The sequence below is a fragment of the Aegilops tauschii genome, chromosome 7, assembly GCF_002575655.3.
Source record: "Aegilops tauschii subsp. strangulata cultivar AL8/78 chromosome 7, Aet v6.0, whole genome shotgun sequence".
Taxonomy (NCBI): Eukaryota; Viridiplantae; Streptophyta; class Magnoliopsida; order Poales; family Poaceae; genus Aegilops; species Aegilops tauschii.
Genome location: NC_053041.3, coordinates 502,511,710 through 502,527,560, shown reverse-complemented (window position 1 = coordinate 502,527,560; position 15,851 = coordinate 502,511,710). Strand labels below are relative to the sequence as shown.

The 15,851-nt window shown below is 48.5% G+C and overlaps 2 protein-coding genes across 3 annotated transcripts; both read left to right on the top strand.

The window, feature by feature from the left end:
* The first annotated feature begins 6,163 nt into the window (after positions 1 to 6,163).
* On the top strand, positions 6,164 to 10,950 carry LOC109784503 (novel plant SNARE 11). Its single transcript, XM_020343100.4, has 9 exons — positions 6,164 to 6,570; positions 6,920 to 7,012; positions 7,386 to 7,479; positions 7,580 to 7,617; positions 7,787 to 7,875; positions 8,084 to 8,163; positions 9,567 to 9,623; positions 9,726 to 9,893; positions 10,526 to 10,950. Exons 1-9 carry the CDS (start codon positions 6,497 to 6,499, stop codon positions 10,616 to 10,618), a joined length of 786 nt encoding a protein of 261 aa, XP_020198689.1. The 5' UTR covers positions 6,164 to 6,496; the 3' UTR covers positions 10,619 to 10,950.
* Positions 10,951 to 12,522: 1,572 nt separating this feature from the next.
* LOC109784501 (probable serine/threonine-protein kinase PBL19) lies at positions 12,523 to 14,855 on the top strand. Of its 2 annotated transcripts, XM_020343099.4 has the most exons (4): positions 12,523 to 12,673; positions 12,911 to 13,289; positions 13,593 to 13,856; positions 13,952 to 14,855. In XM_020343099.4, exons 2-4 carry the CDS (start codon positions 12,945 to 12,947, stop codon positions 14,453 to 14,455), a joined length of 1,113 nt encoding a protein of 370 aa, XP_020198688.1. In that variant the 5' UTR covers positions 12,523 to 12,673; positions 12,911 to 12,944; the 3' UTR covers positions 14,456 to 14,855. The 2 variants fall into 2 exon arrangements, with proteins under 2 accessions (XP_020198688.1, XP_020198686.1); XM_020343097.4 differs by lacking the exon at positions 12,523 to 12,673 and having other exon boundaries at positions 12,700 to 13,289.
* Positions 14,856 to 15,851: the final 996 nt, after the last annotated feature.

The window sequence follows — 15,851 nt, the reverse complement described above, 5'->3', positions numbered from 1 at the left end:
GAGCCATATAAAACAAATGGATCTTTAAGAAGAAGACGGACGCAGATGGTAATGTGACCATCTACAAAGCTCGACTTGTCGCTAAGGGTTATCGACAAGTTCAAGGGGTTGACTACGATGAGACTTTCTCACCCGTAGCGAAGCTGAAGTCCGTCCGAATCATGTTAGCAATTGCCGCATACTATGATTATGAGATATGGCAGATGGACGTCAAAACGGCATTCCTTAATGGCTTCCTTAAGGAAGAGTTGTATATGATGCAGCCGGAAGGTTTTGTCGATCCTAAGAATGCTAACAAAGTATGCAAGCTCCAGCGCTCAATCTATGGGCTGGTGCAAGCATCTCGGAGTTGGAACATTCACTTTGATGAGATGATCAAAGCGTTTGGGTTTACACAGATTTATGGAGAAGCCTGTGTTTACAAGAAAGTGAGTGGGAGCTCTGTAGCATTTCTCATATTGTATGTGGATGACATACTATTGATGGGAAATGATATAGAATTCTTTGAAAGTATAAAGGCCTATTTGAATAAGTGTTTTTCAATGAAGGACCTTGGAGAAGCTGCTTATATATTAGGCATCAAGATCTATAGAGATAGATCAAGACGCCTCATTGGTCTTTCACAGAGTACATACCTTGACAAGATATTGAAGAAGTTCAGTATGGATCAGTCTAAGAAGGGGTTCTTGCCTGTATTGCAAGGTGTGCAATTGAGCACGGCTCAATGCCCGACCACGGCAGAAGATATAGAAAAGATGAGTGTCATCCCCTATGCCTCGGCCATAGGGTCTATTATGTATGCCATGCTGTGTACCAGACCTGATGTAAACCTTGCCGTAAGTTTGGTAGGAAGATACCAAAGTAATCCCGGCATGGAACACTGGACAGCGGTCAAGAATATCCTGAAGTACCTGAAGAGGACTAAGGATATGTTTCTCGTGTATGGAGGTGACGAAGAGCTCATCGTAAAGGGTTACGTCGATGCTAGCTTCGACACAGATCTGGATAACTCTAAGTCACAAACCGGATACATGTATATTTTGAATGGAGGGGCAGTAAGCTGGTGCAGTTGCAAGCAAAGCGTCGTGGCGGGATCTACATGTGAAGCGGAGTACATGGCAGCCTCGGAGGCAGCGCAGGAAGCAGTCTGGATGAAGGAGTTCATTACCGACCTAGGGGTGATTCCCAATGCATCGGGCCCGATGACTCTCTTCTGTGACAACACTGGAGCTATTGCCCTTGCGAAGGAGCCCAGGTTTCACAGGAAGACCAGGCATATCAAGCGTCGCTTCAACTCCATTCGTGAAAGTGTTCAAAATGGATACATAGATATTTGTAAAGTACATACGGACTTGAATGTAGCAGATCCGTTGACTAAACCTCTCCCTAGGGCAAAACATGATCAACACCAGGACGCAATGGGTGTTCGATTCATCACAATGTAACTAGATTATTGACTCTAGTGCAAGTGGGAGACTGTTGGAAATATGCCCTAGAGGCAATAATAAATGATTATTATTATATTTTCTTTGTTCATGGTAATTGTCTATTGTTCATGCTATAATTGTATTGTCCGGAAATCGTAATACATGTGTGAATACATAGACCACAAAGTGTCCCTAGTAAGCCTCTAGTTGACTAGCTCATTGATCAACAGATAGTCATGGTTTCCTGACTATGGACATTGGATGTCATTGATAACGGGATCACATCATTAGGAGAATGATGTGATGGACAGGACCCAATCCTAAGCATAGCATAAAAGATCGTGTAGTTTCGTTTGCTAGAGCTTTTCCAATGTCAAGTATCTTTTCCTTAGACCATGAGATCGTGCAACTCCCGGATACCGTAGGAGTGCTTTGGGTGTGCCAAACGTCACAACGTAACTGGGTGACTATAAAGGTGCACTACGGCTATCTCTGAAAGTGTCTGTTGGATTGGCACGGATCGAGACTGGGATTTGTCACTCCGTATGACGGAGAGGTATCTCTGGGCCCACTCGGTAATGCATCATCATAATGAGCTCAATGTGACTAAGGCGTTAGTCACGGGATCATGCATTGCGGTACGAGTAAAGAGACTTGCCGGTAACGAGATTGAACAAGGTATTGGGATACCGACGATCGAATCTCGGGCAAGTAACATACCGATTGACAAAGGGAATTGCATACGGGATTGATTGAATCCTCGACACCGTGGTTCATCCGATGAGATCATCGTGGAACATGTGGGAGCCAACATGGGTATCCAGACCCCGCTGTTGGTTATTGACCGGAGAGGCGTCTCGGTCATGTCTGCATGTCTCCCGAACCCGTAGGGTCTACACACTTAAGGTTCGGTGACGCTAGGGTTGTAGAGATATATGTATGCGGAAACCCGAAAGTTGTTCGGAGTCCCGGATGAGATCCCGGACGTCACGAGAGGTTCCGGAATGGTCCGGAGGTGAAGAATTATATATAGGAAGTCAAGTTTCGGCCACCGGGAAAGTTTCGGGGGTTACCGGTATTGTACCGGGACCACCGGAAGGGTCCTGGGGGTCCACCGGGTGGGGCCACCTATCCCGGAGGGCCCCGTGGGCTGAAAGTGGAAGGGAACCAGCCCTTAGTGGGCTGGGGCGCCCCCCCTTGGGCCTCCCCCCATGCGCCTAGGGTTGGGAACCCTAGGGGGGAGCTTCCCCCTTGCCTTGGGGGGCAAGGCAACCCCTTCCCCCCTTTGGCCGCCGCCCCCCCTTGGAGATCCCATCTCCCAGGGCCGGCGCCCCCCCAGGGGGCCTATATAAAGGGGGGAGGGAGGGCAGCAACCTACAGCCTTGGGCGCCTCCCTCCTCCCCGCAACACCTCTCTCTCTCTCTCTCTCTCTCTCTCTCTCTCTCTCTCTCTCTCTCTCTCTCTCTCTCGCAGAAGCGCGGCGAAGCCCTGCCGGAGACCCGCTACATCCACCACCACGCCGTCGTGCTGCTGGATCTCCATCAACCTCTCCTTCCCCCTTGCTGGATCAAGAAGGAGGAGACGTCGCTGCACCGTACGTGTGTTGAACGCGGAGGTGCCGTCCGTTTGGCACTCGGTCATCGGTGATTTGGATCACGGCGAGTACGACTCCGTCATCCACGTTCATTGGAACGCTTCCGCTCGCGATCTACAAGGGTATGTAGATGTACTCCTTTCCCCTCGTTGCTAGTAGACTCCATAGATGCATCTTGGTGAGCGTAGGAAAATTTTAAATTATGCTACGATTCCCAACAGATCTCTCTTGGCGGACTCGGCGTTCGCGACCTGGCACGCACAAGCCTTGCGCTCCGCACGCGATGCCTTTGGTTCAGTCGCACGGACCAAGGTCGGGCATGGGCTGGGCTTGACCTGCAGTTCAGCGACGAGGAGCGCGCTTTCTTCTTCGCCTCCACCACCATGGTGGTCGGGAACGGCGCGCAGGCCCTTTTCTGGGAGGACCGGTGGATTGATGGGCGCTCCGTCCACGAGATCGCGCCATGCCTATACGCGTGCATCCCCAAGCGCCGCCGCAAGCTTCGAACCGTGGCGGACGGCCTCCTCGCCAACCGATGGGCGCAAGACATCCAGGGCACTGTGGGTGTCCAGGAAATTGGGCAGTACCTACAGCTTTGGCACAAGATCGAGCACACCACTCTCTCCGCCGAGCCGGACCGCCTAAGCTGGAAGTGGTGCGCGAACGGCACCTACTCTGCTCGATCAGCATACCTCGCCACATTTCACGGCTCCGTCACCTGCAACGCATGGAAGCTCACCTGGAAAAGCTGGGCGCCGCCGTGTGTCCGGTTCTTTCATTGGCTTGCACACCTGGACCGAAGCTGGACAGTGGACCGTCTCGCCCGCCGCGGCCTGCCGCACCCCGTGCACTGCCCACTTTGTGACCAGGCGCCCGAGACCATGAACCACCTCCTCCTCGCCTGCCCCTTCGCCCGACAGACCTGGCACGAGACGCTCGGCTGGCTTCGAGCCCCATTCCCCCTGCCTGCCCACGAGCCCTCACTCAACGACAGGTGGCAATCCACGAGGCCGCTCGTGCCTAAGGCCATGCGCAAGGGCCTCGCCTCTGCAGTCCTGCTCGTCCCTTGGATGCCATGGAAGCACCGCAATGACTGTGTTTTCAACCAGGGCCGCCCTTCGGTTACTGAGCTGCTCGTGAAGATCAAGGAGGAAGCCGCCCTTTGGGCTGTCGCTGGCGCGTTAGGCCTTAGAGCTATCATCCCACAAACCTGGGACGTTCATTGACTTCCATCCAGAACTGTAACCGCCTCCTAGGAGGATTGTAACTATTTGCCCCTCTTTTCAATACAAAGAAACGCAAGCTTTTTGCGTTTTCTCAAAAAAAAATCCAAGTATTCATGTTTCTTAGAACCAAATCTCGTTAAAATATATTACAAGTGATTCCTGAAACATCACACAAGGCATCATCTAGTTATTGTAAGTGCAAAAAATCAATTCCCTTCTCTCTCCACCCAGCCCAACACATTGTGCAATACTTCAAAACAACATCACATGTGTCGTGTATTGTTCTTCAACTAATCATACATATGCACACAATGACAAAAGAAAGATGCCGAGGGAAAAGAAAGAATCCCATTTGGGGGTCCCTAATCCTACATGTACGGTCAACAAGTTAAAGAAGAAGACAAATAAAAGGCCAAGGTCAACAAGAAAGACCAAAATAAAAGAAAAGGAGCTATAGTCTAAATTAGACCAAACTTGCCAAAAGCCCATTCATGCATGGATATAGGGGAGTGGTGCACCATGGACAACCCCCACACACACCATTGACTAGTGTTTACACCCATAGACCTAGGCTCACCACACTACTATCCCTACTCACCACCACCATGTGTAGGCTTGGGCATCTGTCAAGGCACGACCCCCCATATGGCCCCATTTGCATGTAACTAATTCTCTCTCATTGGAATAAACTCAAGGGGAGATTGATATTGCTTTGGGACCCTCAATAGTGCCAGGTCACGATAGAGTCGAGTCCCGGTTACCGCATATGACTCGGATCGACCTCAACAAGGATTTCGGGAGAGGGTTTGGAGGAGTTGTGCATGACTCGAAGCTTGCGATTGTCCAACCCCACCGAGGCCCTCCTAACATGGGACTAGGACACATTCCACCGAGTCGGTTGAACTTATTAAAAAAACATCATTGGGGCAGTCTTGCCGTGTGTACACCCACCTTCGCTACAAGACCGTCTCATACGCCCTCGCTAACGTACTAATGACCATACTCCCTAGTATGAAGCAGATCATGTACACAACAATCAAAACTATCACATTTTATTGCCAAACACACCTCACATGTTTTGATTGTCTTTATTACTATTCTCACAAAAAAACAGTGTCATTATCTTTATATGCACACTTACATAAACATGCCATAAATTACTCAAAAGCCCTAGATACACCTCGTGGACATGGACTTAAAATACTCACCTATGTGCTTGCTTATAGCTTCCGCACCTCCAATGGCGAAGGCACCTTCCTAGCGACTCCGGGCATGAGCTCTCCCCAAGAATCACTATTGAAATTAATGCCCATGGGCTAAGGTACCTCTGTACTTTCCGTAGGCTCTACGAGCGGGCTGGCACCATCACTGCACGCCACCAAGACATATTCTTGTTGAACTCATGGTACAACAAGCACAAGAACTCATGGGGTAGTTAAGATGATTTCTAATAGGTGGTGCCACACACAAAACAGAGGTTGGTGCTACTATGAAAGATGATAAATGAACAGTGTGGGTTAGAAATTTCCCCGAGATTATAAAGTTCCCTATGAATGAAAAACAACAAATACTATAAAAGATCATTTCAATTGAAAATAACATTAAAAAAAGTAAGCTAGTCTTTGCTAACTTGCCATGTGTACCTATTCAACTCTTTTTTTTATGCCAACAAAATGGCTGAATTTCGTGTACCTTCATGTGGGCTCATGCTAGGTTGGATCGGCACCTCCCAACATTGTCAAGTCAAACACGACCGAATTCACATCACCAATTCTCATTCATTTGATTGATTACAAGATCATATGATATATTTTAAATGTTTGCTATTGTCCTGAGCGGCGTCGGATGCAGATCGGACGGACACGCGCCGCGGTGGTTCCACCGGAAAAAAGGTCGAATCCAACAAGAAAGATACCGAACCCGTAAAGCAAAAGCGAAGCCAAAAAAAAAAAACACGAAGCCAGACAAGCAGGCCAAGCCAAGAGCGCCGCGTCTGGGAGGCCTCCACCACCGCCGGCACCACCACCCTCGGCGCGCGCGCGCGGGGATCGATCCCTCCCAAACCTGCGCCTGCGCGCCCGGTAGTAGTAAACGCCGCATCTGCGCTTACTGGGGTCCCGCCGATCCGGCCGCCGCGTGGGGGTTTGGTTTGGTTTGGGCTGGGCTGGGTTGGTCCCTCCCCGAGGATCCATTTTTAGTTGGATTCCCGGGTCCCTCCGCGGGGCTACTAGATTCCCGGTGGGGAGGGGATGGATTTGGCGTCGGTCAACGAGGAGCTCGCCGAGATCGACGGGCAGATCGCCGACATCTTCCGCGCATTGCAGTAAGCTCGACTGATTTCCTTCTATTTCTCTCTCTCTCTATGTTTGAATTTGCACACGCTTCGATGGAGTGCCCAGTAGATCTCCTCAGTATTGCTGTTGATTTCGCGTATGGGGGTCGGATTGTTGACCTGTGGAGACTGGAGAAGAGCGTTCGTCGTTCAGGTTGAATGGGCATGTGTTTGTTGTAGTCTCCGCAGAAATGGTAGTAGTATAATGCGACTAAGAAATAGGGGGTGGATTGATTGATTTTTTTTGGAAAAGGAGTATAACCCCCGGCCTCTGCATCAGCATGATGCATACAGCAGTGGATTGATTGATGGGTTGATGCTTTGGTTGATTTGTCTGCAGAAATGGGTTCCAGAAGCTCGACAAGATCAAGGATGCCAACCGCCGGAGCAGGCAGCTCGAAGAGCTTACTGACAAGATGCGGGACTGCAAAAGGTTATTCCTTCCTTCTTTTCCTTCCGTATCATATACCGTTGGTACACATTTGGCAAGAGCGCATTTGTGGCCCCGGTTTAGCTCATGTTAACTCATCTAGTATTTGCCACTGCAATTGCCTCACTATCTTATACTACCAAATATGTTTGTTGCAGTGCATGCCACCTGCAATCTCTGCTTTGGGAATCTTAGACATGACATTAACCACCCTCCGTTCCAAAATAAGTGCCGTGGTTTTAGTTCAAATTATAGGCTTATAGGACACTTATAGGCTTATCAAAGACTTTTGAACGGAGGGAGTAGCTTATAGGACAAACAGATAGCTGGTTTACTGAATTTCGATAGTCATTTTGCTTTTTTCGTGTCTTTATAGGCTTATCAAAGACTTTGAACGAGTTGTCAAGGATGAGGCGGGCAGTGTTGATCCCAACACTGCTAAATTTCTGAACGAGAGAAAGCAGTCACTGGTACTGTCAGGGAAACTCATCGATCCCGACAATTTCTTTATAAACCTTGATATTGTGATTCTTCAACTTTTACTAAATCTGAGTTTGTCCTATTTTGCAGATCAAGGAATTGAACTCTTATGTTGCTCTGAAGAAACAGTGAGTTTGTACCTATCTCATAATGTCATTTCGCTATGCACACACGCAAGGATTTGTCATTGTGTTGCTAATTTAATTTGTTCTCTATAATCGCTCATAAACTTGAAGGAATATATTTCATCAGTTCTGGTAACATCCCATGATCATATAAATGTTGTTTGGATTTCAGACATGCAAGTGATAATAAGCGAGTTGATCTTTTTGATGCTCCAAGTGGTGAAGATGCCTTTGGTGAAGAAAATGTCCTGTTAGCATCAAGTAAGTAGCAATATTCCAGTCCCAGTAAGCGAAATAATGTGATAGCATCATTCCTTTCAGTCTCAAGGACTGCAAATATTCCTTCTTTTCTACGCTGAAAGTGGTTGACAAATGCACTGAAAGAAAATAAACGTCTGTGACATGTCCAGTGTGGATTTGTATATCTCCTAGATAGATTATTGATCTCAGCATATTTTTTCTTCTGTAGATATGTCAAACCAGCAGCTAATGCAGCATGGAGACAATCTAATGGATGAGACTGATCAAGCACTCGCACGATCTAAACAGGTTAGCTTTCTCCTGCAGTGTACCTTTTCGTGGTAGGTCCAGTAGTTCAGCCTTGTTGGTACGTGTTCATGTTGGGGCTGTAAATCTGAGTTACACGGCAATATTTCATAAAATGATCTTCTGTTGGATTCTGTGTGCAATTTAATAGTCAACGATTCGTTTTTCATTATGAGCTATCAAATGTGAAAACTCTTGTATATTCTTGTCAGGCGTCATGACCCTATGCCATATTTTGTTTATATAAGGAAATGTAGTGAACTGTGAACCACTCACATCTCTGTGTATACAGTACTACCTCCGTCCTGGTTTATTGGTCCCATTTATAATTTGTGCCAAATTTTGACCAAAAATTTAACTAACAAAATGTTAATGCATGTCAACAAAAATTACATCGCTGGATTCGTATTTGAACATAGTTTTTAATGATATAATTTGTTATGACATGCAAGAACATTTTGTTAGTTAAATATATGGTCAAATTTTGGCACGAAATACAATGGGGACCAATAAACCAGGACGGAGGTAGTATTGCCATATTATTTTGATATTTGGCTTGAGTGAATTACTCTGTCTGTACAGTACTGCCATATTATTTTGATATTTAGCTTGGTTGTTTGCATTGTACTCCCTTTGTAAACGAGCTTATATTTCTTTACAGAGGGAGTATCTTAATTTACTGGAAATTGTTTGTCTGTGTGTTTCACCTGCATCGTTATTTTTATTCTGTAATGTGCATGATGCCATGTTTGATAGATTCTTCTTTATTGCAAATGAGTTTATCATACATTATATATTTAACCGGGCTAACTTTACTTTCTTGGAGCGAGTTGATGTCTCTGTAAGAAAATGTGTAAATGATTCTCTGATTTTCTTACATTTATTTGTTATAATGCACGTGTACTTTGTTTTCCCTCGTGTATATGCAAAACTTATTTCTGTCTGTATGACCTATAACTGAGCTTGCGGGGGCATCTCCCAAGGAAAACCTATTTATCGAAAACGTTTGAAGTTTCTGCTCACAAAGAGAGCTATTGTTTGTAGAAAATGGTTTTTGGGCCTGCTCCTCTTTATCTGTCCTTGTCTCCTTGACAGTGCTCTGTGTCAGTGGCAAGTTCGTCTTCTCGTGCAGTCAGATATTCATCTAAATACAGACAAAATTATAAGCAAATGCTTGGTCACCCATTGGACATTTCTTTTCTGAGTGTGGGAATGAGATTATTGCCTGGGTCCTTACCATTTTTATTTTTAATTGCTTTAAGCCTTTAACTGATAAATATACAATTTGTGGGGGTAGAACCTGAAGTTCTTACACGAATTGCAGTGCTCATGCTTTCATACTAATGTGTTCCCACACTTTATTATTGCTCCCAGATACTGATATCCTGTCCTGTCATCTTTTGTAGACTGTCCAAGAGACGATCAATGTGGGTACGGAAACCGCAGCTGCTCTCAAAGCACAGGCAAGACGCTCTTTCTGATTCTCAGAAGCAGCCTATCATTGTATTATGCTGTCTAAGAGGGACACACCATGCCAGAGCTAACTTTTGGTTATTTCTTACCAGACAGAGCAAATGAGCAGGGTTGTTAATGAGCTGGATTCCATTCATTTCTCCATGAAAAAGGCATCAAAATTGGTGAAAGAAATTGGTAGGCAGGTTGCAACTGATCGCTGCATCATGGGCTTGCTTTTTCTCATTGTCGCTGGAGTCATAGCTGTAATCATTGTTAAGGTGAGTGCTTAGCTTCTTCAGTGACCTGCTTAGTTACATTACTTTGTGTATTACAATTACACACACCCAGCCAACTAGGATAAATATGTTCAAAACTATTCATAACTCGATTGTACTACTTCCTTTGCCTGGCCTTTTGGTTTGATGTGAGGTTTACAGAAGTTGGTCGGAATGCACTCTTCCTCAAACAATATTTTATCATTAGTGGCTCATGGTCATCATCACTCTGCTGTTTGCCGTGGATCAGATGCTTCCACACTAGTTCACTAATTGTAAAGGCCACATTGCTAGAAGATAAAGATTAGGCAACCATTAATTGGCTGATTTACCCATTAATGGGTAAACTGCCCATGACCGTTCTTTGTGCACTAAAATACTTCAGTACAATAGTTCACTTTCACTAGACTTAGACTCCGTAAGGATAGATGACAGGATAGGACAGCCAGACAACTGTTTGGTTCATCTATTTACGTGTTTTCGGAACCGTAGCTGTTACACTGCCTTAATGGGTAGTGCATCGGACATTGGTGGCTATGAAAAAAAGTGAGAAATAACTTGTAGTATTACATTAATAGTGCTTCTATGTCATCATGTTCTGGTTTTACAGTGCCCTTCTGATGATTTCATTGCAGATTGTGAACCCACACAACAAGGACATTCCTGACCTCCCCGGGCTCGCTCCACCGGTCAGCAGAAGGCTGTTGTCCATTGTAGAGAACAAGTGAGTGTCCACACAACACAAGTGTAAAATACCCGATGAGGCGCCGTGTGCGGTCGCTTGGAAGTTCCTTGAATCATATCGCGCACACTGTTGTAAACTTGTAATGCTGCCGTACCATCCCATGGGACCCGTGCGCAAAACCGAAGCTTGACAAACCACTGTAGAATTGTGCTATGTTGTTATTCTCTTGACAAGCGGGCAGGTTTGTTTCTGGCAAGGACCATATGTTCCCTGTGAAAACATTGGCATCTGTATACTTTACACAGACATCTGGAATCATGGGAGTGAGACACACATACTTGAATTTTGCAAATAACATTTGAGATTGTGCTGTTACTGATGTTTAGTGGGCGATGAATCTTGGATGGGCCATTTTGAGCCTTTGGTCTTGCAAGGAATTTCATGGCACCTGAGGCCGCCTTTTTCCCAGTTCAAGCTGCCCGATTTTCGCACCCTTTCCAGTTAAAAGGTATCGAGAAGCCGTCAAAAGATAGTTGATCCATGGTGTTTTCAACGCCGTTGTGCACTAGCTCGAGATGGTGCGCCATTTACACTGTCTTGTACATAACCTGAAAAGGACTCGCTAAATTAGAAAATCGTTTAGCGCAAAGATTCAGAATAAACAATGAGCACGGCGAGGAGAAAGCGCCAACCCGCCAACCTTCGAGAACAAGAGGATTGATCGTCGCCGTGCATGAAATGCTCCGCTGGCCTCCGCCCGTAGGATCAGCGCGAATGGGGATCGGCAGCTCGGTCGTTGTCCTCGTCGGAACGCGCCGGGTAGTCTCCCCGCCCGCCCACTTGATCACCGTGACTCCCCCACCACCACAGTGCCCTTGCTACGATAAACATAACGAGTACACGTTCGAAAAAAAAAAACCTACCGTACGTGACGCTTCCACGCCGTCGGATTAATTCCCAGCGGCCGGTGCCCCGCCGCCATCCACCGGATGAGTGATATGGTCTAACAAGATTGCCAAAGGCTGGCAGCTCACAAGTTTCTTTCACCAGGTTGGCACGTTTGTTTGTTGCTTTGCTCCGCCGTTGGAAACAAACACGGACTGCCTCTCCGAGCTTCTCATCTTTGACTGATTTTCTTCTATATCCAACGGAGCATCTTTGCACTAGATTAATGCCCATCGACGAGAGGGGTCTTGCTGCCGGTGCAACCGCGTTCATACTTGTCGCCAAGGAGAGAGCACCGTGGTCAACAGGTGGGGTCTGCAATGTGCATTCTGACGGTGACCTGGCTGAGATAGAGGTTAGGACGTTGGGTTCAGCGGGTCATGGGCAGACTGTGACTTGTGTGGAAGAAAAAACCCTCCCTCTCGGATCATTTCTGGACCTCTTCCAACGGATTAGAGTTGGTTTCAAAACAGAAGTGGTGGACAGAAGGGAAACAAAGAATTAATCCTCTGTATGTGGCACCAGCGTTCTCGACGGCTTTCTAAAAAAACTAAAATCTATGAACCAAAGAGGAGTTCATCTAAGTGAAGCTCTGAACATGTAAATGTGTAAGAGGGAATTCTTTATTTTACACTAGATTAAAATGTGTTGTCTTGTAAAGAAAATCTTTCCCTATTTGAGAGCGCCTCTAATTTTGGAATTTTGGACCCTAATAAGTGTCACACGTGTGACGCGAACACGTGGCAACTCCGAATGTTTTTTATGGCAAGTTTAGCGGCACGAGAATGACAGTTTTAGTTGTCCCGCATAACAATTTTTTTTCGGATGACAAGGTTTAGTTTTTTGGGTTTTTTTTTGTTTTCGGATGACAAGTTTAGTTAGTGTGGCACTTTTCTGTTGGGAATTTTTATGCAAAATATCCGATCTCTTCCCTATTTTGGTGAAAAATTAGACGACCAGTCAGCAGCTGATGTACAGTACTAGGCTACTAGCAGAAGCGCTGGTACAAGTTGGCAGCGGCTTGAGCAGGAGAGTGTGTGTCTCTGACGTGGCGGTGTGGGCATATATCTTGGCGTTCGCGGCGCAACCGCACACCAACGCTGGCAGTGCGTCACCACGAGGGCGAGGGCGGCCGGGTCCGTTGACCGTCGACGTACGTATCTCCTCTCGATTCCCCGCATGATCCATGGCGGTTTTTATATATGCCGATGCGTCTCCCGTCCCATGCCGCGCGTTTCCACGCACCCATATGCTTGTCTTTGCCAAAGCTAAATCCGCTTCCTCTTGATTCAGCTCCTTCTTCGTTTCCCTCTGTGTCGCCGTGCCGGAATTTGGTTTCGTGTTTCCTTCTGAAAATCTTCTTCTTGGACTGCTTCGCCTCCATGGACAGCTAGCTCCTCCTGTCCTGAGAACCCTGCGAACTGATGGGGTGCTTCGCGTTCAAGGGCGGCAAGGGCCGTCGGCGCCCGGCCGGCGGCGGCAAGCCGCCGCCCGCGGAGCCTAAGCCGGACGGGCCGAAGCGGAGCAAGGCGTCGTCGTCGTCGGCGTCGACGCCGACGAGGAGCATCCAGGAGCTGTCGGAGGAGCGGGGCGCGGCGCGGCTGCGCGTGTTCGGGCTGGAGGAGCTCGGCAGCGCCACCAACGGCTTCAGCCGCGCGCTCAAGATCGGCGAGGGCGGCTTCGGCTCCGTCTACCGCGCCTTCTTCCGCTCCGCCGCCGGCGGCCGCGTCGTCCTCGCCGTCAAGCGCCTCAACCAGCGCAGCCTGCAGGTCAGAAAGCTAGTAGATTCTTCGAGAATCGCTCCTAGTAGAAATCTTGAGCTCCATGATGAACTCAGAATCTTAATAAGATAGCAATAAAGGTATCCACCGGGCACAAGGACGCCCACTCATGTCGCCTTCAATGAGAATTCGCACCGCGCAACCACCACGTGAACTTCGGTCCAGGCTCCACACCCGATCGGGACAGCATCTGCATCACGATACTCATATTAAATCGCAGTAGAATTCATTCATTCATTCATAATCAACCATCTTGTAATCTTTTACGGGGATTTCTGATGATGATTTCAGGGGCACAAGCAGTGGCTTGCCGAGGTGCAGTTCCTGGGCGTCCTGGAGCACCCGAACCTGGTGAAGCTCGTGGGCTACTGCGCGGTGGACTCGGAGGCCGGCAAGCACAGGCTGCTGGTGTACGAGTTCATGCCCAACAAGACCCTGGACGACCACCTCTTCAGCCGAGCCCACCCGCCGCTGCCCTGGAGGACGAGGCTGCAGATCATGGCCGGCGCCGCGCGCGGCCTCGACTACCTCCACCGCGGCCTCCCGGAAGTCCAGGTTAATTTCGCCGTCGACAGCGTCGGCCGGTCGAGTTCTTCGATGGTTCTTGGTCGGTCCGGCGAGGCTGATCCGGCGGCGTTTTAGTGTGGCAGGTGATATACAGGGACTTCAAGGCGTCGAACGTGCTCCTGGACGGCGAGTTCCGGCCGAAGCTGTCGGACTTCGGGCTGGCGAGGGAGGGGCCGACGGAGGGGCGGACGCACGTGTCGACGGCGGTGGTGGGCACGCACGGCTACGCGGCGCCGGACTACATCGAGACGGGGCACCTCACGGTGAAGAGCGACGTGTGGGGGTTCGGGGTGGTGCTGTACGAGATCCTGACGGGGCGGCGGTCGGTGGAGCGCAGCCGGCCGGCGGAGGAGCAGAAGCTGCTGGGGTGGGTGCGCCAGCACCCGCCCGGAGGGGACAGCTTCAGGACCATCATGGACCCGCGGCTGGGCGGGCGGTACCCGCTGGCCGCCGCGCGCGAGGCGGCGAGGCTGGCGGACCGGTGCCTCGGCAAGAACCCCAAGGAGCGGCCGGACATGGCGGAGGTCGTGGAGGAGCTCGAGCGCGTGCTGCGGATGGAGCCGGCCCCGGCGACGCCCAAGCGGTGATCGATCATTCGATTAACGGCTATTGGCTGCACCACTGCAAGCAGGCGGGCGGAATACCAGTAGTCAGAAATTCAGAATCAGTGATGAGGAGTCGCGGTTTCTCGGCAAAAAACGACAAATTTAATACGAAAAAAAATTCACGAAGTGAACTGTGTTTGAAAAAATTTCACTCCTCCCGACAGCGAGGCGCCACACTACACTATGCAGCGCCTGACTGGCAGGTGCCACACGTCTGGCCAGCTTCATACTCTAAATTGTCTAAAAATTACTAAGTTAGTGTGCAACGCCTAAGAGTAGCGCCTAGCGCGTAGGCGCTGCACTAGTGGCCGCAGCGTTCTTGGGTTTGGAGGATGGCTAGAGTATTAGTTTGACCGGAAATTTGTTACTCTCTCATCGTAAACTATCTACGGAGTACTAGCTACCACAGTCCAGAGGCACACATGCGCACCTAAGCGAGCACAGGAAAAGGAGAGGTATCCATCCACCTGTGGGTGGGGCCGCGGGGAAGAGGACAAGAGTGAGGCGCTCGTCCAACTCCGATTTGATTGATGGTTGAGCCACATGCACCTTCTTCATGATATATAGTGCATCCAAAATCAAGAACGCTGCGGCCACTAGTGCATAGGCGCTATATTATACAGGCGTTGCACATTAACTTAGCAATTTTTAGTCAGTCTGAAGTGTGACGATGGCCAAACATGTAGCGCCTACCAATCAGGCGCTGCACAGTATAGTGTGACGCCTCGCTGTCAGGCGCTACACGAAAAGGTTAGTGAAGGTGCTAGTTATCGACTAGAGGGGGGTGAATATGCTATTTTTATCAAAGTCTTCAAAACACAGGGGTTTTGAAGACAACCAATAGAAATGAACCTATTGATGCAGTGGAAGGTAGACTACACTAGACAAGCCATAGTCAAGTAAGCAATGAAGTGAAAGCACGAAGACTATTAGCAGCTAGGTAGTATGGATCAAGATGGAAGAGTATGAAGCCAAACAACAATAGTCGTCACACAGTGAAGTCAATCAAATCAAGTAAGCAGACAATGACTTCACGAAGACTGACTGTAAGTAAAGAGAGGGAGAAGATAGAACCAGTAGCTTGGAGAGGACAGGAATTTGTTGGACCAGTTCCAGTTGCTGTGACAACTGTACGTCTGGTTAGGGAGGCTAAGATTCAACTCAGAAGACCGCGTCTTCACCTTATTCCCCTTGAGCTAAGGACACTTAGTCCTCGCCCAATCACTCTGGTAAGTCTTCAAGGTAGACTTCCAAACCTTCACAGACTTCATTCACCGGCAATCCATAATGACTCTTGGATGCTCAGAACGCGATGCCTAACCGGCTGGAGGATACACAGTCCTCAAGTGTAATAAGTCTTCAGATCACGCGGACAGAA